This window comes from Aulonocara sp. 'chitande type north' Nkhata Bay, linkage group LG6, assembly GCF_057382095.1.
Source record: "Aulonocara sp. 'chitande type north' Nkhata Bay isolate Kocher_YH1m ecotype deep benthic linkage group LG6, A_spYH_male_GT1.1, whole genome shotgun sequence".
Lineage (NCBI taxonomy): Eukaryota > Metazoa > Chordata > Actinopteri > Cichliformes > Cichlidae > Aulonocara > Aulonocara sp. 'chitande type north' Nkhata Bay.
Genome location: NC_141349.1, coordinates 33,028,148 through 33,051,144, shown reverse-complemented (window position 1 = coordinate 33,051,144; position 22,997 = coordinate 33,028,148). Strand labels below are relative to the sequence as shown.

General features: G+C 38.4%; 1 protein-coding gene across 2 annotated transcripts; it reads left to right on the top strand.

Moving 5' to 3' along the window:
- Positions 1-1,858: 1,858 nt before the first annotated feature.
- On the top strand, positions 1,859-21,005 carry shoc2 (SHOC2 leucine rich repeat scaffold protein). Of its 2 annotated transcripts, none has more exons than XM_086296394.1 (9): positions 1,859-1,951; positions 10,212-11,254; positions 11,762-11,899; positions 12,001-12,131; positions 12,284-12,472; positions 13,224-13,346; positions 13,643-13,780; positions 14,046-14,163; positions 17,215-21,005. In XM_086296394.1, exons 2-9 carry the CDS (start codon positions 10,588-10,590, stop codon positions 17,421-17,423), a joined length of 1,713 nt encoding a protein of 570 aa, XP_086152520.1. In that variant the 5' UTR covers positions 1,859-1,951; positions 10,212-10,587; the 3' UTR covers positions 17,424-21,005. The 2 variants fall into 2 exon arrangements, with proteins under 2 accessions (XP_086152520.1, XP_086152521.1); XM_086296395.1 differs by lacking the exon at positions 1,859-1,951 and adding an exon at positions 9,751-9,943.
- The last annotated feature ends 1,992 nt before the right edge of the window (positions 21,006-22,997 follow it).

Genomic DNA, 22,997 nt, shown 5'->3' with positions numbered 1-22,997 from the left:
AAAAGCATTATTTCACCTTCAGAGTTTTGTATATATTTCAAGTATTTTATATATGTTTCAGTGGGATATAAAAAATGAGTACCTTAAAATACAATTTTGAATGAATACTTGACAGCGTTATTAGTTTGTAGTATAACCACTCTCAAGTACGGATGTCATGGTTGCAACAAATATATAGATGATTTTGTCTGTGCATAATCTCTTTCTTCTTATTTTTTATTGCCACAATAAACATGAAGTGAAAATATGTTCTAGAATGATCTACTCTCACTTAGGATCTATATGAAACTAAAAATATTTTTAGAGCTAGACAAGTTGTTTGATATATACAACACAAAAACTCAACACAACGATGGGTTTTGGATCTTTTATAAACTGCTCAAAAAAATAAAGGGAACACTTAAACAACACAATGTAAATTAGGGCCCGACATCCACAGGTGTTAGCACATTAAACTTTGTAAAAAAAAAAAAGTATTTAATAAGAATATTTCATTCATTCTGATCTGGGATGTCTTATTTTTGTGTTCCCTTTATTTTTTTATTTTATTTTTTTGAGCAGTGTATTTCCACTGTCATCTGTAAATTGTATTCACTGTAAATTAAATGTGTAAAGATAACAAACTGTATATAAAACATGGACATGACCACTGGTTTTTGTACTCCCCATTATGAAAGCTAACATAAGCATTTTGTCTGCTGCCATGTTATTGTTTTTGAAGCCAGAAGTTATCATATAGAATGAAAGGGTGGCATTATCAGTCCCATCCATAACTGTGTGGCCTCTGCCCCCTCGCATCACTAGTAAGTTATTGCAGTAACAATCACACTCATGTTAATTATTTGGTTAACAGTAGCTCCGTAGTGGATCTACAGCAATTGCACTAGAAATGGTTTTGTGGGGCATGGGCTTATGCAATTCGGAATGTTTGGATTAACCCCCATATGTCTAAATTAGACTAAAAAAGAGGCAATTTTTTAGCTTGTGCAACAAGGTTTAAAAGCATGAGCTCAGTCAAAGATTGCAAAACAAACTGCAGCCTTTATATATTCTGGATTCACAAGTATCCTAGTGTTTGGTGAGTTCATTAACCCATTTCTGCAGAGAAAGTCTCTCATATATTGTGCACTAAGCCATAACTACAGATATTTTTGCACCTTTATAGCTCTGACTATATTTCTCTGTGATTGTACCATGCTTGTATTGTTTATTATGCAGATGGGTTCATGATGTGGTTTAAATTAGATTGCTGATGCTTGAATCTGTCTTGTATTTGTAAAGGTGGCCCAGTGTATAGGTTATAATTATAGAATTGCCTGTTGTAGTACTGTTTTAAATGTACATTGAACAATTTTATTTATTCATTGGATTTTATTTTGCATCTATTTTGCAAGTCTACACATTTTGCTGTGTGTATTTTAACATGGGAGCGAATAACTTTTGGACACAGCCCCAAGTGGTTGCAGGTTTTGTTTTGTTTTTTTACACTTATGAGGGGGCGTTTTCAGGAGGGGGCGTTTTCAGGAGCTGAAAACTCAGAAAACTTTCATAAGTGTAAAAAAAGAAGAAGAGACATGACATAAATTAGAAAACAAATCCGCTTGCTTTTTTAAGGACATTCATCTCTTTTTAGTTGTAGAATGTATTTGCACAGTTTTACAGTTAATAAAAGTCAGAGATTTGTATGAGTTCGTTTTCTTTTTTAATTTTCTTTTCAATACATTGTTTTAATGCTCCGGTTTGTAATCAATCATTATTATTGTCTCAGATTGATTTTCACAGATAAATGTTTGTAAAATAATGGACGTTTGATTGCATTTCAAAGTCTCGTGATAACATTGGTTAGGCGTGTGAATGACGCAGTTTGGTGACCGGGGGAGGGAGGGGAGCAGAGCAGCAGTGTAGGAAAAGAGGAGGAAGCAGCAAGGATGGCGGAGTCACACCTCTGAAGGTAAAGCAGTTATTTTAGTACATTAACATTGGACGTTTTTATCCCCACAGCACGGTAACGCATTGCTCTAGATGTAACGTACTTGTCAGCCTCTCGTTAAGGCGTGTGTAACAGCGATGTGTCATTTTGCGGTGGCGAGTACGAACGCACTCTTTTGTTCAGCTTCGGAATGGCCGCTGTTTTTCACTGTTTTCTTTTTTCTCGGCTCATATTCACAACGGGAACGGCGCTTAGATTCAGCGTTACAGGTTGTCGGCTCTTCTGTGGCCTTGCGTGGCTGCTCGGGTCGGGATATCAGCTGCCTTCACGCCTTCACAGGATGTTCTCTTTGGGTATCTGCTACCCGTATGCACTCAGCTGGCTACAGCAGAGATTTCCCCCCCTTCGGTCGGGTCGGTCTACGTCCGACAGCCGCTCCGCTCGGGCCTGCGTTACACACACACACACACACACACACACACACACACACACACACACACACACACACACACACCTCTGCTAATGATTAAGCTAAGCGCTGGGTGTGAGTATTAAGGGCAAATCTCGACACCCTCTCTGCACGGTCTAGCAAACACCCACCAATGGTCCTTTATTTCATTATGTGCTAATGACAGCTGTTTTGATTTTCCTTGTTTGGGAAAAAAAAAGTACCGTTAGCTTGTAAGCTAAGTTGCTCGCTAGCTGACGGTAGCAATTTAGCAGTCTGGTATAACTGACGTTTGCCGTGCCGTTGACGCTCAGCTTAGCTGTTTTTATTTCCTGCCTTGTTGTCAGTCGTCTTAGCAGGTTGCAGTTTCTCCCAGTTTAGAAAAGACTTTGAGACGTGTATTATATGTCTTAGTTTTATAAGTGGCTTAGCTAACAGAAGACATTTTAGCTTACTCGAGTTGGTTTACGACAAATAGTTGTCTAGCTTGTGCAGTTAGGTTAACAGTCACAACGTAGCATTATTAGCGTCAAGGTGTTACACTCACATTACTGATAATACACTGTCATACCCATATTAGGTGTTCATATCATGGAAATTGGGTGATATTGAAATGCGACTTCTCGACCTGGTAGCTACCGTTTCTGTCGGTAGTCTGTTTCCAGGGGTTTGCCATTTGCACACGTAGCCTACATGACCCCCCTCAACCTAGTGGGGTCATGTGGAGTTCTGTTTAGTGGCAACAGCGATAGCTGCCACCTCACCCCTGTTGTGCAATTTTGCGTCCTTCTATCATACGGAGATTCTATATTGACAGGCCTCAACTTACTGTGAAGTACCAGCAAGCAGATGACTGAATATTTCTTGAATCTGACTCTGAAACATTTCTTTGCTTCGGACGTGCTTTATTGCATTCTCTAATTAGCTGATATATCGGCACATGTATCATCTGATCCTAAAGGGATTATAATGGACAAACAAGGGAGAACAGTTCCACTCATGCCTGAATGTACTGACATTAGCAGATGGGCCCAAGATATCCTTAATGGATAACTTCATTAGTCTATGTGGGAAGTTCAAATAGCACTTTATGGTGGTGTTGTGGTTGTGTTGATGGACAAATGCATTAGCTTTTTCTGCAAAACCTTGCTTGAGTTCAGCCTCATATTTACATTGGCTAAACAAGTAGTTTCAGCTTACACACAGTCACACATGAGCATATCAGTCAGTTGTGAAGGGTGATCTAAAGGCTCATCCATAATTTACCGTTCTGGTCAAACAGGTTTGGCTGAGTAGTTGCATAATTTCACATGAGTTATGTCCTTTGTTGACTTATTAGGTTTTCCAGTCATACGTATCTAGTTAAAATTGTCTTTCTTTTGTGGATTTTGTAGGGTTTAGCTAAGTAGTTGAACGATTGCTTAGATGGGGTTGTAGGCTTACTGCAATGTTAACACCCACTGGGGCCATGTTTGCGTAGCAGGAGCAAGTCTGTTTGAGTTTATCCTTGGTACACTAGACTTTCTTGGTCTGACTAAGCACACCCAATACCACAGCATTAACAGTAACCTAGTTCTGACAACCGACCAAACCTTTTCCGTATGTGTGTGGTGTCTTCAGGTTGAACAGTCCCCCAAGAATTATGTTGTCATTTTACATGTTCTATGGCTTTTTCTTAGACTTCAGTATGTGTACAACATGTTTAGAATGAGGTGTAAAATAATAACAATAATCTCTGTGTATACTAGAGCCTTGGGGCTTACAGATGAGCCAAGTAAGGTTTCACTATGAGGATTAAGCCTGGGATATAGAACCTTTTGGTTACACATAACTCAGACCACATAACAACATATTAATTGCTAACCTGGTTATGATTTGTCTGTTTTCAGTGTCTGCTTCCTGAATATAAATGCACTTTTTTTTTTCCTGTTGTTTAAGAACAAATGAACCCTTATCCAAGTCTTTTTAGAAAGAGATTGTCTGCTGTAATGTGTTTATATTAACACAAAGGTACTATAGTGAGCCATGGGGTAACAGATGCTAAAAAAAAACTAGCTAGCTTATTGCTAACTGCTGACTGGGAAATTATGGCTCAGCAGGAAATCTGCTCTGTAGCTACATCATAACCACAAACCCTTCTGAAACTCTACACCATAACCTGACGTGTACCTTCCTAGAAATGTAACTACACTTTGCGTCGATGCAGCAATATCTCTTGTGCATTTCTGGCTACTTTTTCACCGCAGGTTTTATATTTATCATTGAGAGAATAACAATCATTGTCTCAGTAATAAAAAATAATAAGCATAACATCAATATAAGGAGTCACAGATTTCAGCAAATTGCTGGATGTAGATTACTGAAACTATCAGAACTGATGTGAGGGAATGTTCAAAGTGCAAAATTAGAGTGATGCACATAGAGAAGAAAAGTTACACTGATCATTCTACATGGTGTCTGAGTTTCTTTACTTTTAGGAGCACCTTGGGGGACCTGTTGTTGTGACTTAGCATTATTTAAATACAATTAGGTTGACTTGGATAGGATAGGACATTGTCTTACATGCTAAACCAGCTGAAGACCTACTCTGATATTAGTTTACAGTGGAGTGTTTTAATTTATGTAATATTTATTGTAATAAGCCTTAATAATATGTATATAATTTCTTCTGAGAGATGAGTTTAAATGTTATTTGTTGAGAAAGTTTATGTTGAAAAAAAGTTTTCAAGTAACAGCAGTTTTCTCTAGATATCACTGATCTTTTTTTCATTCAATAAGATGACCTTATTTGATAAGTTATTTTTCTTTTTGGTGCAAAATGAGATTTCAGGCATATCAACACTGCCAGAAATGTTATCTTAAGGTGGAGTCAGTTTGCTATCAGTGTGTGATTCAAATGGTTCAAGTTGGCAATTGCATGCAATCTTTTTATGCTAATACAACAATTAACTGTGATAAATGGTCAAAAATCAAATATCTATTGCTATCACATATTTGTATCATTTATCAGAAATTCATATTGAACTGCTACATTTACACTCAACAACTTTCCTAATAAAAAGGATTATAACCAGAATACATCCAGCTCAAAGCCAGCTGAGTCGAGTCTCCTGGAAACGCATTCAGACTGGTGGTAACATATTGGCAATGTGTCTGCATTTATAGCTTAGAAATTATTTGCAAACCTTTAGCAGTCTCACTTGAGTGATTGCAGTAAGTCTAAGTAAGACTGTGACTGTTTGCAGAAAGGTTGCCTCCTATCTGGCCACCTGTGCAGTTGCCTTGCGATCAAAAGTGGTTGTGATTGTGAAACACTCTCAAAATCTGAGCAACCATTCAGACACTACAGTATGCAAAAAAAAATTGATGCCATCACCAATTTTAGTAGATCCAGTGAGGTTGCTATCCTATTTTTACTTGTGAGTGAGCTGTTAGCTTGTTCTGAATTAGGAGGTAGCTTTGTCAAGCTGAGTGTGTTCAGATTTGTTTCCTTGTAGTTTCCTTGTAACAAAATGTAATATTGTTGGGCTAAAATTATCTCAGGATTGGTGGTGCACAAGAGTATTTTAATTTCTGTAATACATTATTGATATTTGGTGTCCCTGTATCGATAGGGTATTGGCAGTCGAAATATCAAAATCTCTCATATTTGTGTCAGTTTTTCTCCCACCCGTATTGGCTATAGCATATCCCCACTTGAAAGGTTGGTGTCACATATTGTCAGTCTTTAGTATTTGAATATATGTATTGCTGTTAGATTCTATTTATCATCATTTATCATTGTGCAGGAACCTAGCCAAGTGAGGGGCTTTTGAATGCTGCCTGCTAGAGCCAATGTTAAAATGATCCAAATTGAGCAGGACTCCAGTATTTATAGCCAACCATTACATTCATGCAAATAGGGACTTGCCTTAACCTAGTGGCTGAATATCTTGAATCTGTGGTTGTTCAACAGCGCTCTTACCTGTTGGTGCTTCTTCTTAATGTGTTCTGTTATTATCCTTCTGAAGTGATAATGTATTTGCTCATTTAAATATTAAGCCACTTAGTGATTTTTACAGAAACCACTGCATTTATTTGACACATACAAATCATAATACCCTTGTTTTGCTTAGGGAAATGTTTTACTGTCATTGCTACTGACAATGATGATACGATAATCACAAATTCAGGGTTTATCCTGCATACAAAGAATTTTGGTCCCACCAGAGAGGTTTTGGTCACTCCCAAAGGAAATGCTCCAGGATTTGAATAAAAATATTTTTGACTGTTTCATTCATTGAAGCATAAAATGCATTCTAGTTGATCAGATTGCCATAAATGAGACACAGTCTTTGCCTTATCTATGAGGCAACTGTTCTTTGGTGCTTAGTCCCAAGGACAAATTAAGCAGAATACCTATGAAATAAAAGTATATTTCTCCTTAGTTGACTGTATTCAGGTAAAATCAAGTGGAGCAAAGCTCAAAGGGAGGGGACAACATTGCTTTTCTCTCTTGGCTTCATTTTCGTTTTCTTTTACTTTTGTATGTAGCCTAAATGTTGGTCTTATGGAGCCAGGAGTTGCCCTAATCTCTTTCTTGTGCTTCAACTATATCAGCAAGAGACCAGCCAGTGCCTCGGACACGACTAACTCCACTATCAGCAGCAGAGCTTGTGGCATTCTGACCTTTGTCATCATATTCAGGATTGTTTTGGCAGCTGTCTTCCAAAAATTTGGGGTTGATATTGGTTCATTTTTGGATTAAGGAGCATCCACAGTTGTACTGGAATTTCATTTCCAGTAATGTGACAAGTTACCTTAAACTCTTTTTTTTATCGGCACACACATGGTGAACCAAAAAAAGCAAAGGAGTGGAGAAAAATCAGAGAAAGTTTTCTCCATTCATTTGGATGTAGCAGGAGAAATGTTTTGTTACACATTCACGTGACTTCTTCAGTCTCAGTTCACTGTAGGTTTCCCTAACCTTATAAACAGTACTTTCGCATAATGACGAAAACTAGCACCACTGACTAACAGTGAGCCATGAGCTCAGTTTCACGATCATTACTATGCAAATAGTCGTGACCACTGATCAATGCTCATGTCTACCATTCACAGAGACGAGAGAAACAGATTTAAATGAAAGCAGAATGCATTGGACTCTTAACTGCACTGATTTGAAATCAGTGTGCATATTGTGTGCATAACATACAACAACTCTTATAAGTCTATAACTGCATTCAAATCTATACAGATGATTTTTTTTTTTTTACTTGCAGTTTGTTATAGCCATAAAGAAGTAAAAGGACAGGTACGGAGAGTACAACCATAAAAGGAAGTTGCTTGCACAGTTTGGTTTACATTGCTCTAGGAGTTGGACTGGCCTGGGTATTCTCATTTTCTTTAAATATGTAGTACACAGGTATGCCTGTTAGAGACAGTATTAGCTGTTTAACTTATTTATGACAGGGAAAAAGAGCAGTGGATACATCATTTTATTATTTACAGAAACACACTACAAGGCTTTCTCTCATGTAAGGGGTGCTACTATTGACCAAACATTTCTTTTACCCAAAAGGTCATATGACCTGTTGTTGTGGGAACTTCATGCTTTGAAAACCACTTCTAAAGATTACTCTCAGCAGTCCTAACCTTTTCACTTAGCTCTGATCCTGAGCCAAACCTGCCTCTCTTTTTGCTGCAGCTTAGCCTGTACTAGTGCTGGAGAGCTTACACAGTCATCAAGGTGCACCAGCAAGAGGCTAAACCGAGACGGCTGCCAGAGAGAGGCTGTCTTAGTTTGTCACATAAAGATCCAAAGGACTGTGTTTTGTCTGGGAGTATTTGAGACAAGTACCACACATGTATATTCTTTAACATCCGTTCTTGTTTGCTCTGGACATCTAGGGCATAAGTATTGCCTCAGGAGTCAATATGATCATTTCGTTGTAAATTTTGTATGGGGTGGTTAAGTGGGGTGTTAGACTTAGAACAATGCAATGTTTGTTTTGTAGTTGGTGTGAGGTTATGCTTGAGTGAATTAAACAGATTTCTTGATCTGGCAGAGCACACTCAATATCTTAATTATAATGACAGCATATGAAACCTGTTTTTTTTAAGGAAGAATATTGTCAGTGTATCTTGTTTAAATGCCAGTGAAACACAATAAGAGAAACATGTTCCGGCAGTTTTCTAGCAATGTCGCATGTTCAGTACAACAATGAGTCTACTATAAGTAGTTAACTTAAGTGGGTAGATATCAGCTGAACAGCTAAAACGGTATAAAGTCAACCTTTGCTGACTCTTGACTTGTTAACCGTAGAGCTGTAGTAGCATCCATCATCCTCCCCCCCTTGAATAAAACATTTCACCTATCTTACCCATCTCGCCTGACCTCTATTCCATACCCTTCTCACACAGCTGAGTTTTTCCACTGACAGAAAAACCAGATGAAGAAAAAAGTCACAGCTCCAATCACATAAGTTGAGAGACTGGTCTGCAATCTCCCGGTAACCAGTTATGTCTGATAAAAGATACAGAGGAGGTGGGTGGAGGGTTGCTCAACCGGTTTTGACTGGTTGCGTGAGGTTTCTGTGAAATTGACTAAGTATTCCTTACCATTGGCAAGTGGTTTCAGGAGGCTGCTTGCTGCTATCGCCAAGTGAAATTGGTTGCAAAGAGCTATACGGTGCTGCACTGAAACCCTCTGTGCAATTGGTTTGGTCAGTAGGTTGCTGTGGTCACTTGTAGTTTGTATGAAATACACAAATATGTCTGAAAACATTTGCTGACCTTCAAGCGGTTGTGAAAGTGTGATACAAACTCGAAATGGACAGTTTTTTTCATTTAAAATAAAAGTCCTTAACACTCAAACCACCATGTTTCAAAAATTGCAACTTTTTACTTTGAGGGTGAGTGGTCTGAATTTCCTATTTGTATTACACTCGTTAACAGCAGCAACCTGCTAGTGATCAAATCAATCACCCTCTTTTCAGTTCTTGCAAATTCACACACTGGCAGCCAGCAGCCTGTTGTCAGACGGTCTGGGAATACACGCTTCTCCCTAGCAGCCAGATGTTTTCAGGGGATCACTGCCTGGTTTCTAGACCTAGATGACTAAGGCCTAATGAGATAAGATAGAAGAGCATCTCAGTAGTCACATTAAGCTCTAATTCAAAAATCAGTACGGCGGTCAGAAATATCCTCCTGTTTTCTGTCAGTAGATGATGATGGTTCGCTACAGCTGCTTCACTCACATTAATTTCGTGCCTTTGCAAACCCAGACATCTCTGTGTTGCATGTGTTGATTCTATGGAGAAATGATAGTGAAGGCAGATCCAATTTATTAAACTTTCATAATGATGATAATGGTAATAATGATTTAATGCATTAAAGAGGAAATGCAATAAAAATTACCTATGCTATCGCCGCTCATTTTTACAATCTTTGATCTCGACATTGTCATATATCAGCACAACTCTAAGGAGCATGTTTACATTTTATTCTCTTTTTTTTCTCAGTTTTCATATACACATATTCTGATCTTTGCCCACTACAAGAGGACTAAAGATTTATTTTAAATGGTAATGAGAACTGCATTCTTTTAGTAGGAAACACTTTTAAGATTCATCATCAGAGTAGAAAATATTTCTAAACATTTTGTTCTTAGAAGTTCTTTCAAAAAGGGGTGTTTCTTTTTGTCAGAACTGCCAGGAAAGAGTTAAAAGAAACAAAAATTGTGTGAGAAAGTGACTGACAGCTAGTTAAAATTTACTGTCAAAATCCAAAGTGTTATATTTGTAAAGTGTAAAAATTGCCAATTTAAACAAAATTTCTGTTTTTCTCCCACAGCAAACGTCGAAGGAATTTTAAAAGAAAAAAACAAACCTTCATTAACCTTTGCAACGGGAAAGAGCTTCCATCCGAAGGTCCTGGGATCGTGTGCTGTTCAAACACTTAAGCATGTGGCCTATGGATGCCACAATCCAGCTACTTCAAAGGATTTTTTCTCCCATGGCATTTTAACAAAGGGACAAAGCATCATAAGTATCCAAAAAGTCTTTGGATCCAAAGGCCTTTATTCCAAGGGTAATTGTAAATGTGTGGGCCTGCACAGGAATGTGTTTTTTAAAAGCCTCTTTGGCTGTCTGTCCTTTTTTTTTGGAATAAGTGACCTGACAAGAGAGACTCCCATGAGCAATCTTGTAGGTTCCCCGATAACGTCGACATGAGTAGTACTTTAGGTAAAGATAAAGAAACGAAAGAAAAGGACCCCAAAGGTGGTCCGGCCGGCTTAGTGAAGGATGGGGGCAAAGACCCGAAGACCAAAGGGAAAGATGCCAAAGAAGGAAAGAAGGACACCAGCAGCTCAACACCAGGTGTTGCCTTCTCCGTTGACAATACGATAAAGCGGCCAAACCCAGCAACAGGTACACGCAAGAAGTCCAGTAATGCAGAGGTGATCAAAGAGCTTAACAAATGTCGGGAGGAGAATTCGACGAGACTGGATTTGTCCAAGCGGTCCATTCACACTCTGCCCACTTCCATTAAGGAGTTGACACAGTTGACTGAACTCTACCTATACAGCAATAAGCTGCAGAGCCTGCCAGCTGAGGTGGGTTGCCTATCAGGCCTGGTCACTTTGGCCCTCAGTGAGAACTCCCTGACCAGTTTGCCTGACTCCCTGGACTCCCTGAAGAAGCTTCGAATGCTTGACCTCCGACATAACAAGCTAAGAGAGATACCACCAGTCGTCTATCGCTTGACATCTTTGACCACGCTGTACTTGCGCTTCAATCGCATTACAACAGTGGAGAAGGACATCCGAAACCTATCCAAACTCACCATGCTCAGCATTCGTGAGAACAAGATCAAACAGCTACCCGCTGAGATAGGTGAGTAAAATGGAAATGAATTTTTCAGGTGAAGGAAGGACAAAAGACAGCCTTTTTTCACTGACTGTAAGAAGATTCCAGTGTAAGGGAGTGATTGACCATGGATTTGAAATATTTAGCTGTATTAATTTTCAATCAGGGTGTACGTTGTGATGGCCATTTTTTTAATGTATATGATTCTACAACACCCCTATACACAGTCTCCTTCAGCTCCAGCAGTACTACATAGACCATTACTAAATTCCAAAATCCCAAACTAATAACAGCGTTGTAATTGTCAATGTTCTCTCTAACGTACTGTAGTGCATTTAAAAATTGTTGCTGTTAACTTGGCTGTTCCAATTCGGGGGGAAAAAAATCTGTTCTGCACATTTAAATCTGTATTTTAATTCTCTTTATGTGGAATGAGACAAAAGGCTTAGAAGTTGTCAGTGAGGCCAGTGTATAATATTGAAAACACCCTTGTTGAATTAGTAGTTTTTGTATTTTGTATGCATCTTCTTGCAGGGGAGCTATGCAGCCTCATTACTCTGGACGTTGCCCATAACCAGTTGGAACACCTACCGAGGGAGATTGGAAATTGCACACAGATAACTAACCTCGACTTGCAGCACAACGAGCTCTTGGACCTCCCAGAGACTATAGGTAATATAACTACATCATTTGTATTCATCAGTTTGTGAATCCAGCTACATTTAATAATGATACAAAAAGACTGCAAAAAATGTTTTTGGTTACTATTTCAGGAAACTTGGCAAGCATAAATCGCTTAGGTCTGAGGTACAATAGATTGTCAGCTATTCCCAGATCTTTAGCGCTATGTCGAGAACTGGAGGAGCTAAATCTTGAAAACAACAACATTTCAGTGTTGCCAGAGGTAAGTAGACCATGGATTTTTATCACAAATGTAATATGATATGTTTGTGGTCTACTTGTGAATATATCCAGTGTAAAACCCAACCGCATATACCAACAGCCTTGTCCTGCTCATATGATTCCTGCCATGCTACTGTTTCTGTATTTGGCCAGGGTCTGCTGTCAAGTTTGGTCAATCTGACGAGTTTAACACTGGCAAGAAACTGCTTCCAGTCGTACCCTGTGGGTGGGCCATCCCAGTTCTCAACCATTTACTCTCTCAACATGGAGCACAACCGTATCAACAAGATACCCTTTGGCATCTTTTCCAGGGCAAAAGTGTTAAGCAAGCTTAACATGAAGGTATAGTTACACGCTTGTAATACAATATACAATTAATATCTTTTGGTTAAATTATCTCCATTTTATCTGCTGTTGTTTTATTTTTGCCAAAGTCTGGTGGTAGTAAGGTATCACAAGAGGATAAAACGGGTGAATATTAAGCCTGGTTTTTACCGCAGACATATTTGACTTGTCGTAAAAAGAAAGGTCCAGGTGGACAATGGCTCTGTTATTGTCAAGTGTTCCAGTAAGCTGTGACTGTGAGCTAGCATGAGCAATACTAGGAGGCTGAAACTGAGGGAGCTAAATTGAATTTGAACATTATTGAATCTGTGCTGTGACATGTTAAAATATCTTCAGAGAAGAAAAACCACAGGAACATCAGGTATTGAACTGAAGCTTTGTTATACCTGAGCAATATGGAGTCACATACAAAAAGTTATGCACTCCTGTGAATTCATAGAAAATTTTGATATTTAACAAAGCAACAAATCAACATTCTGCACTTTTGGAAAGTTTGCTTTTACAGTAGTTCTAATAAAAGTGAGGTAGAACGATAAAAGTTCATGGAATCATTAAATATATCGAAGTCAAATATCTGTTACGTGGAAAAAAACACACGGTGAGTACTCTTAAAGTGTCATTTCAAAAGAATATGTTTTATTGTAAGAAGCATATCTAATGTAATCCATCAGTCTGCTCACCCTATTTTGTTGACTCACTGAATAGTCAGTTATATTGCTAATAACGCTTTTCCTTTGTCTTCGCTCAGGACAACCAGTTAACAGCACTGCCTTTGGATTTTGGTACATGGACTAGCATGGTTGAACTTAACCTGGCCACCAATCAGCTGACTAAGATCCCAGAGGATATCTGTGGTCTTGCTTCTCTGGAGGTGAGTCTTTCATACATAAATGTTGGGTGATTTTTTTTATTTTTTTAGTATCTCAGCACAATATCTAAGAGATGATATTTGGTACAGATTTATAATAAATTATGAACATTGGGAACTTATCTTTGAGGCTAGTGATTTATTAAATAAACTCATATCAGCCGCTGTTGCTTTTTCTGGGTTTATTTTTTGGTTTAATTGTGATGTTTAATTGTTTAATTCTGTGAATCATTATATTTAATAGTGCCAAGCTGTCTGATTGTTCCTTATTAAAAAAAAAACCCTCGTTGTCTTCACAGGTGTTAATTTTGTCCAATAATCTTCTCAAGAAGTTACCACATGGTATTGGGAATTTGAGAAAGTTAAGGGAGCTTGACTTGGAGGAAAACAAGTTGGAATGTCTACCTAATGAAATCGCTTATCTGAAAGATTTACAGGTAAGCCTACTATTGCTAAAATTGTCTGATTGCTCTGATTTCTGTTGTATATGAATCAGAATCAGTTGTTTTAACAATCTTAAAAACTGAGATCCTAATCCTTTATCATAGAAATCACTTTAGTTTTAAGGAGCAGATACAGCACAGCCTGTCTACACATTAGATAATCATCCACAGTTGGTCTCCAGCTGGTAAATGCTGTGGCATACAGTGGAATCAGAAGCCTTTTTACAGTTTCATTGTGCTGTCTCTACCTTCGTTTCAGAAACTGGTGTTGACAAATAATCAGCTGACTATGTTACCCAGAGGAATCGGCCACCTCCTCAACCTGACTCATCTGGGTTTGGGGGAGAACCAGCTGCAACACCTTCCGGAGGAGATTGGTCAGTACTCCTCTTATACCCATTCTGAAAATCTCCTTTATGACAAAGAAAATACATGTAACCATTATTTTTTTCCATAAAGGCTAAGCGTAACCATTAGAGTTCAAGAGCTTAACAGTCCACAGTATGTGCCACCTCTGACCCTTCCTCCCAGTGACTGGACCAATCTGGATAGCTTTGTTAGTGTTGCGTTAAGCCAGAGATTAAAATGAGTGGGGAAAGAAGATAAGGTTAGTGTATTTTTAGAGTGTTTAGGCAGAGAGAAGAAGTAGGTTATAGATGTGGTATAGAGGTATTTGGATTTTCTTTTGAAGCAGTAACAGTGCAACATTTATAGTTTGTAAGACTTAAAATTTGTATAGCTAATGAAGATTGGAGGTTTTGCCTCTGGGTTTGGGGGAGAACCAGCTGCAACGGTCATAGGCCTCAGGTACTTTTTAACATTCTTAATCGCTTTTTTAGTTTATGTGATAATCCTGGAGTTACTTCTTCATCAAGTATGTGCGATGATTTTTTAGCATTTTTCAATAACAAGATCTTATCGATTAGGGCCCTTGTTTTGTTGTCTGTTGTCTCAGTTCAAAGCCCTCCACCTGTGTGTTCAGCTGTCTTAGAGCAATTCGATCCCGTCTCCCTTAAGGACCTGACCGCGATAGTTAGTGGCCTAAGATCATCACACTGCCCCTCTGATTCTCTTCCCCCGAGTCTGCTCAAAAACACTTTTAATATTGTTGGCCCTTTTATTCTGAAATTGATTAATACGTCCCTTACTACAGGCTGCGTCCCACTATGCTTTAAACAAGCTGTAGTTCAGCCTCTTCTTAAAAAACAAAACCTGGACCCAACTGTTCTGTCTAATTACAGGCCCATCTCAAAGCTTCCTTTTCTATCTAAAGTTTTGGAGAAAGTGGTCTATCTACAGTTGCAGGCACACCTCGATTCTAATATGATTTCAGAAAAATTTCAATCTGGTTTTAAATCATTACATAGCACTGAGACAGCACTTTTAAGGATTTTTAACGATATTCTCTTAACTATGGATTCTGGCAGCCCTGCTGCCCTTTTACTGTTGGACTTGTCAGCAGCTTTTGACACGGTTGACCACGACATCCTGTTATCACGGCTAGAATCGCATGCTGGCCTAAAAGGATCTGCCCTTCAGTGGTTTCGCTCCTACTTGACAGAAAGGTTCTTTTATGTCAATATGGGCCCCCACAACTCCAAATTAGCTCCTCTTAAATACGGCGTTCCTCAAGGCTCTATTTTGGGTCCCGCCCTCTTCGCACTCTATTTGCTGCCATTGGGCTCCATCTTCTCGCGGTACAGCATTTCATTTCATTGCTTTGCGGATGATCTACAGATTTATCTACCTTTAAAATCAGGATCAGATCAGCCGCAGCTCTTATTACGCTGCCTTGACGACGTTAAACAGTGGTTATCATTAAATTTTTTACAGCTAAATGAAAACAAAACTGAGGTTGTCATTTTTGGCAATTTCAATCATATTGACAGCACGTTGGGTACCCTCTCCTCGTATTGTAAAACACATGTAAAAAACCTCGGAGTTTACATTGATGGTTCTTTTAAATTGAATAAGCAGGTGAGTGCAGTAGTTCAGTCCTGTTTTTTTCAGCTAAGACAGCTAGCCAGGATAAAGCCATACCTTCCGGCTGACGTCTTCGAGCGTATCATCCACCTTTTTCTTACTTGCAGACTGGACTACTGCAATTCATTGTATTATGGCCTAGATCATGCCACCATCCATCGCCTTCAGATGGTTCAAAATGCTGCTGCTCGCCTGCTAACCGGTACTAAACGGAGAGAGCATATAACCCCAATTTTAGCCTCTTTACACTGGCTCCCTGTCCCCTACAGGATCCAATTTAAACTTTTACTTTTTGTTTTTAAGTCACTCAACGCCCGAGCCCCCCCCTACTTGTCAGAGCTCCTCTCTGCCTATGCTCCAGGAAAACCCACGAGATCTAGTTCAAAACTATTGTTGTCCATTCCACGGACTAACCTCAAATCTCGTGGTGATAGATCCTTCTCTGTGGCAGGTCCCAGACTTTGGAATAGTCTCCCCTTTAATATTAGATCTGCTCAAACTCTTGAGCAATTTAAATCTTTACTAAAGACACACTTTTACGCTCTGGCTTTTAACACATTATGACCCAAGCATTTTGGATTTATCTGAATTAGTTAGTATTGTTTTAATTCTTCTATTCTATTGTTTCTATTGTTATTATTGTACTGAATTAGTTAGTATTGTTTCAATTCTTCTATTCTATTGTTTCTATTGTTATTATTGTATTACACTGTAGTTTTTAATTTTATTGTTATTGTTAAGCACTTTGTGCAGCATCGGCTGTTGGAAATGTGCTATATAAATAAATCTGACCTTGACCTTGACCTTGACCTTGACCTTGCCCTTACCATCTTAATGGCCATTAATGATTTTTTCTGAGCTTGGTTTAATTTGGCCTTTCTAATATGAATGAATTATGTTGTTGCCCTTCATATTCACTAACATGTGAAGCCTTTCAAAAGGACACTAACTGGCAGTTTGTATTATTACTAGTTGCAGCATTAGGTATCATGATCAGTAAAGTTTATTGCAAAACATTACAAGGAAACCTCTTGCAATATAAATAAAATACTTTTATTCTTGACGTGGTAGTTACTACAGCAGCTTTGCACAGTTTCATTCTTAATAATCCTGGATTATCTTTAACTGCACTTAGGTGCCCTGCTTTTAGCCCAAGTTTATTCTCATTGGCTGTCTCTTTGAACAATAGATTGGTGATGCTGTTTTGCTCAGAGCCAGGGGTGTCTAGCGGAGATGACCAGAACCTAATCTGACCTGAGCTTTTGGCGCGCTGGAATTAATTGCACTTATGCGTACCTCATTTGCTATTTCATGAGTGCTTAAAGTGCATCAAATCTAATATACTAAATAAAGGAGCTATCATTGAAAAAAAATTATTTTATTGACACAGTTTCTCTGGATGACAGTATACGCTTCAACTAACACTGCATAATGTCTGTCCTCAGGCACACTGGAGAACTTGGAGGAACTGTACCTCAACGACAACCCCAACCTGCACAGCCTTCCATTTGAGCTGGCCCTCTGCAGTAAACTGTCCATCATGAGCATAGAGAACTGTCCCCTCACCCATCTGCCACCCCAGATTGTCGCAGGAGGCCCTTCCTTCATCATTCAGTTCCTCAAGATGCAGGGACCATACCGTGCCATGGTCTGAGCCAAGAGCAGCTCAATGCCAGTCCTGATTAACTGCAAACCCTCCACTTGCTCTGCACCCTTTTGCCTGCCCACCCTCATTATGTGTATCATACACTGTAAAGAAAACACACTCGTCACAACAGGTGTCGGTGGGGCAAATAAAAAGAGGATACTGAGGAGGAAAATGTTTCTTTTTATCATCCTTGGGCAGAAGCAAAGCAAACCTTTGGAGACTTGACTTCTGTGTTTCTCCAGTTTATCACGGTCATTTTAGGACGCCAGTCCATCACCCGTAACTCGTCTTTCATTCCGAATCATACAAGAGGAATTATTTCCATCTATTTGCCAAAACTGAAGATATATAAAGTTATATATATTGAGTAACTGTGAGCTAAGTGGCAAGTCTTTCAACCATATAAACCATGCTCCCATTGCCAATGTATTTACGGTAATTACAAGCATCTATTATGTGAGCAAGGATACAATTGTATGCAAAAACAAACAAAAAGTCTTTGGAACTTTTAATTTACTGCTGCTGCCGTGATTTTTAACGTCATCTTGTTATATATTCTTTTGACTCTCCCATTTTTAAAACATTTTTTTTAAACCTCATCTTCCCTTGACATAAATTGTGTTAATTGCTTCTTGACTATAGAGAACAAAGGTCTAATGATGGTGTTTTTTTTTTTTTTTTTTTTTGGCATTTTGTTTTGTTTTCTTTTTTTAACCTTTTAATTTTTTTTTAAATGTGCCTATGTCTAGAGTGAACCAGTGGTTTATTTCTAAACACGGTTGACCACAAGAGTACAAAGACATAAATTATTTCGGTAACTTTTTTTTTTTTTTAAATTACTGCTGTTACTTTTTGTTTTTACTTTTTTAGGGTCTTTTTTTAAAATAAATAGCAGCAGGAGATAGTAAATGCATACATAGAGAAATGCCAATCACACATGCTTGAAAAACAGAAGCAACTTGGACTTTTCTCCAAAGCAGGCAGTGCTGTGGGCCCTGTCTATATTGATTTTATGTGACAAAAAGGTATTGAGAAACATCAGCGCATACATAGGTGATGGGATAAATGATGTTTTTATATATTAATACAAATACTGGTTGTTGCCTTGAGTGCAATTTTTAGTTATGTTTACTTGTTTGATATTATCTTCAGTGTTGGGTTGCATAGCTGTCATCCAGTTGATCATTGACCAACATATCAAGCGTTTTTAAAAGACGTTTTGAGCTTCTGGAGCAAGTGGTGAGTGTATGAGAGTTTAAAAAAAAAAAAAAAAGAAGAAAAACATTTATAATAAAACATTGGCCGGTAACTTCTTGAAAGTTCTTTCTTTTTTCTTTTTAAAAGATGTCTTTAATTTTCTGTAGTTTGTTTTCACAGGGTCGAGTTAAGAATCTTAATAGCATCATGCAAACTATTCCCTTGATTTGTATTGATTTGTAACTTAATTTTTTTTAAAGATATCTTTGTTGTCCCACACTGTCCCAGCAATGCTGCTGCTTGTATGCACTTTTTATTTGCATTCTCTATATTAAGACAAAAAAAAAAAAATCAGTAGTCTCTCATTGATTATTTTTGAATGGGGGCATTTTGTTTCAGAAGTATTTTATTTGTTAAACGGTTGTAAATTTGTATCAATTAAATATAAATGCTGAGTTTCACTGGCTCAAAATAAATGGTAACTTTCTTTGGGGAAGGTTTTCCTTTCAGTCGCAAAGGAACCTGCTCTCTTGAACTGTAAAAAAAAAAAGGTCTCTGGGTGTGAGACAGTTTTAATATTCACATATCCTGCTTTCTCTGTTGCAAGCATAACAGCTAACTGCAGTTCAAATGAGCCCAGTTTATTTTAAATCAATTTGTTTTGGGGGTTTTTTTGTTTTTTGTTTTTTTTTCAAAATGATAAAATGTGCTTTCAGTTAGTATTATCTCCTGTGACTGTGCATTTTAAGAATCCAACAAAAGGAAATCAAACCAAACCTTTTTTGTTTCCTTAAGATGTTTTGCATCCCAATTCTATATTCAATCATGGATCTTTTTTTGTATTGACATGTGTGGGCCTACTTTCTCTGCAGCAGCTTGGTGTGTTTTAGTGGGTTGTGTTGGCCACTCTTCTCAACAGGAAGCCCAAGTGACGTGAGCACCACAGCTCACGTTGGAGTTGGGTCGGGTCAGGGTTGGGGGAACAATGAAACGCTGCTTCTAATTTACCAGCAGAACCTGTTGCTGCTTTTCATGGACTTAAACATATGCTGTTCCGAGACAGAGGGAGCCGAGTAGGGCAGGAGAAGGGAAAACGATCCACTCCCAAGAACGATAGAGACTTCACTCGAAAACCTGACAAGGGACAAATCCACTGACCTTTTCGGTTAAGCATCAGGCCCGGTGGTTTTCACACAGATCAAATCGTTCGGACACAACGATGAGACAACACAAGGTGCATATTTGAGCTTAACGCAGTTACAGTACAAGACTGTCGGAAAAAGACAAAAAAAATTGTAAAAAGGGCTTTCTGTGTTCACGCTCAACAACACACCGGAGGCATTGCATTCCTGGGTTTTATATAAAAGCTTTGGAAGTTTCTTTTGTTTTGTGTGTGTATTTACTTTTAGCTGTAAACAATTGTGTGAAAAATGCCTTCAACGAGTACTCAAAAGTGAGATGTGCATTAGGTATGCAGCGTGAGCGCTGTGACCCATTTTTACATTCAGTCTCTCTGTTTTACTTTATTCATGTGCCATTTTGCAAGGCTGAGAATGCCAGGGTATGAAGAGACGAGATGACGGGAGGTGAGGCACGAACTGAGCGGGGCTGATCGAGTGGAGAGCATTTATCAGATCGTGGAATGTAGTTTTAATGTTCTGAGGAGGAGATGGAGATCACCGACCTGTCCATTCAGTTCCAGGTGCTGACTTGTTGCTGCAGGTGGTGATGATGTATTGCGTACTGGTGCATCCAAAATAATTGGAGTATTTTGTTTATTTTTCTATCGTTTGTGATTTTAGGCCATCGAGAGCATCACAGAATCAGTCATTTTGCTCCTTTTGCTTTTTTGTTTCTGGATCATGAGTCATCATTTTCTTGCCTTGTTATTTTGTACAGGAAACAAGCATGTTGAACACATTTGACATGATTTGTCTGGGTCAGAATCGGGCGTTTTTGCATAGAAGATTTCGATTTAGTGGCTATTTGGTGTATCTGCAAATGCTCCCTTTTTGTATATTGCAAAGGGTGTCGAAGCATTGTGTGGCAATGCTTATCCTACTTAATCTACATTGACAAGCAGCCTTAATGGTCTTTTTTTATGTGTTTGTTTGGCTATTCCTTGTGTCTATGGCCACTGACTGTACTTGATGACAAGCAACTGGTTGTTACAATGTAAATTTGGGTCTAGTTTCTTCTGTCTTATTTTTCCTTTTACTCTGTACAGTAATCTGACGTTATGGTAGGCTCAGTATTACAAAATCTGTAATGTGATGAGTTTTTCAAGAAAACAGAGAGCGCAATGGAAGATGATGCCATTATGCTACCAAGTGGATGTGCATTAGCTTACGTCTCCCTTGTCTTTGGCATTAAAAGGGAATTCCACCAACACTGACTTGCATTGTTATTTTGCGAAAGAACAACGTATTTATTTTTTTAATATCTTATCTCTGCAGTTATATCAGGTTTAATTCAGGAGTTTTGCAGAGAGACTAAACTTAATTTCTTAAAAATAAATCTATACTGAGACATGTTTGGACATGTTTTCAGAAACACAACAAAAAAATTCCAGGTTTGTTTCCACATGAGGGAACATGGATTCATAATTACTCATCTTTTTTGTATATAAACCGAGTCAGCTTTGGTGGAATGGCCCTTTAATGTGAAGCTGTCCAATCTTTCCCAGTGCATACTTATCTGAATCGCACCCAGCCACTGACACATCCTCCTGTAGTATCTCCATACATTTACTTGACTGCCTTATGTGCACCAAGCAAAACCTTTATGACCGCTTGATTTAATCCACAAAAACAGTCATTTTTTCTTTTATTTCCTTTTTACGCCAGTAAAGAGATGCGGGTCCTTGGACATAACAGATTTTGGATGAGTTGTTTCTTGACTGGACGAGCAGACGCAGACATGACTACCTCTATGTGAGTCTTCATTGCTAACCAGTGACCAAGATCCAGTCTGAGGTGTTTCCACCTGTGTACAGCTGTGTGTTTGAAACAGGAAATCTGGACCAGCAATTAAACAACAGTCTGTTTTACTAAGCACCCCCACCCCCCTCCGATGTTTTATTTGTTTGGATATATATGCCTTTATTAAGCATTATTTGGCAATTGGAAAAGAAGAGAAATACACAGACTCTTGTGCTTGGTTGTAAATGACAAACTTAATCAATGCCGCCCCATTGTAAGAAAATTATTCTGATACCAACTAGCTGCAGAGTACTACTTTGCAAATGAGTGAAAATGACCATGTTTGGTGATGTTCTGTATGTACATACATCTTTTTAACTGTAATAAACTGATAAATATTTACAAATTCATGTGCTTGTATTTAAATTTCACATTTTTTTAGAGTCAGGATCCCCCCCCCAATTTTTCTATCGTTTTGTTTCCATTTTGTATTCCAGACAGACATCACAGCATGGGAATATTAAGTTAATATTAACGTTTCCCTAATGTTAAAGGGTAACAGTAATCAGAAGTTAAAGGAGACTTGAAATTAATAAGCTGTTTTTTTCCCCACCATGATGAAAAAACATGAGCAAATCCAAAACATCCACATGATTTATTAAAGGAAAGTGCAAGTAAAAACTCATCGTGCTTAATCGTCATCAATCATCATGCTCTGAAAATCAAAACTTACTATAGGCTACTCACCTTTAAAACACAACATCAATAATTTCTAAAATAGCAGAAACCAACCAACCAAATAAACACACACAAATTTTTTTTTTTTATGTAACCACAGTGGCAATTTTAAGAGGTGGTTGTGCTGTTAAAATGTGGCAACAGCAAGCAGCTGTACAGAGAAACAGTTCCAGTTAGTGGGACATGCACTGGGGCTTCATCACTGGTGGTGTGGGACTTTGCCTTGATAAGAAACTTTTGTAAGAGCTAGTAGTTTCTTCAATAACAAATCATTAAGATTTATCGTAGCCCAAAATGCAATCCGTCTAAAAATACAAAGAAAGAAAAATCTATTTATTAATTTGTAATAAAAGTACACTCTTCTAATGTTCTAAATGAAATAAACAAATGTTTTTCCACTGGTTCCACTTAAGCAGTGGAAGCAGTCTTTGTGTGTCACCCCCGGGGACGATTTCAGCACTCACTGCACAACACGTTTCCTGTTTGTTTTGCATCGCTGCTGACCTGTGCCAGAGCTGAGTCTGTTCTCATTCACAGCTCATCTTGGAAGTTCTGATGTGATTCATTATTCACCTGTGCAGAGAATACAGCTGCAAACGCCACTGATGATAACGGAAAGAAATAGGTTGCTCTAATCTTAAGTATTGCCCGCGGTTTGTCTGCATCCAGCATTTCTCACTTGTCAGGTTGATGACATGCAGCATTGCCACAGATGTTCTCACCA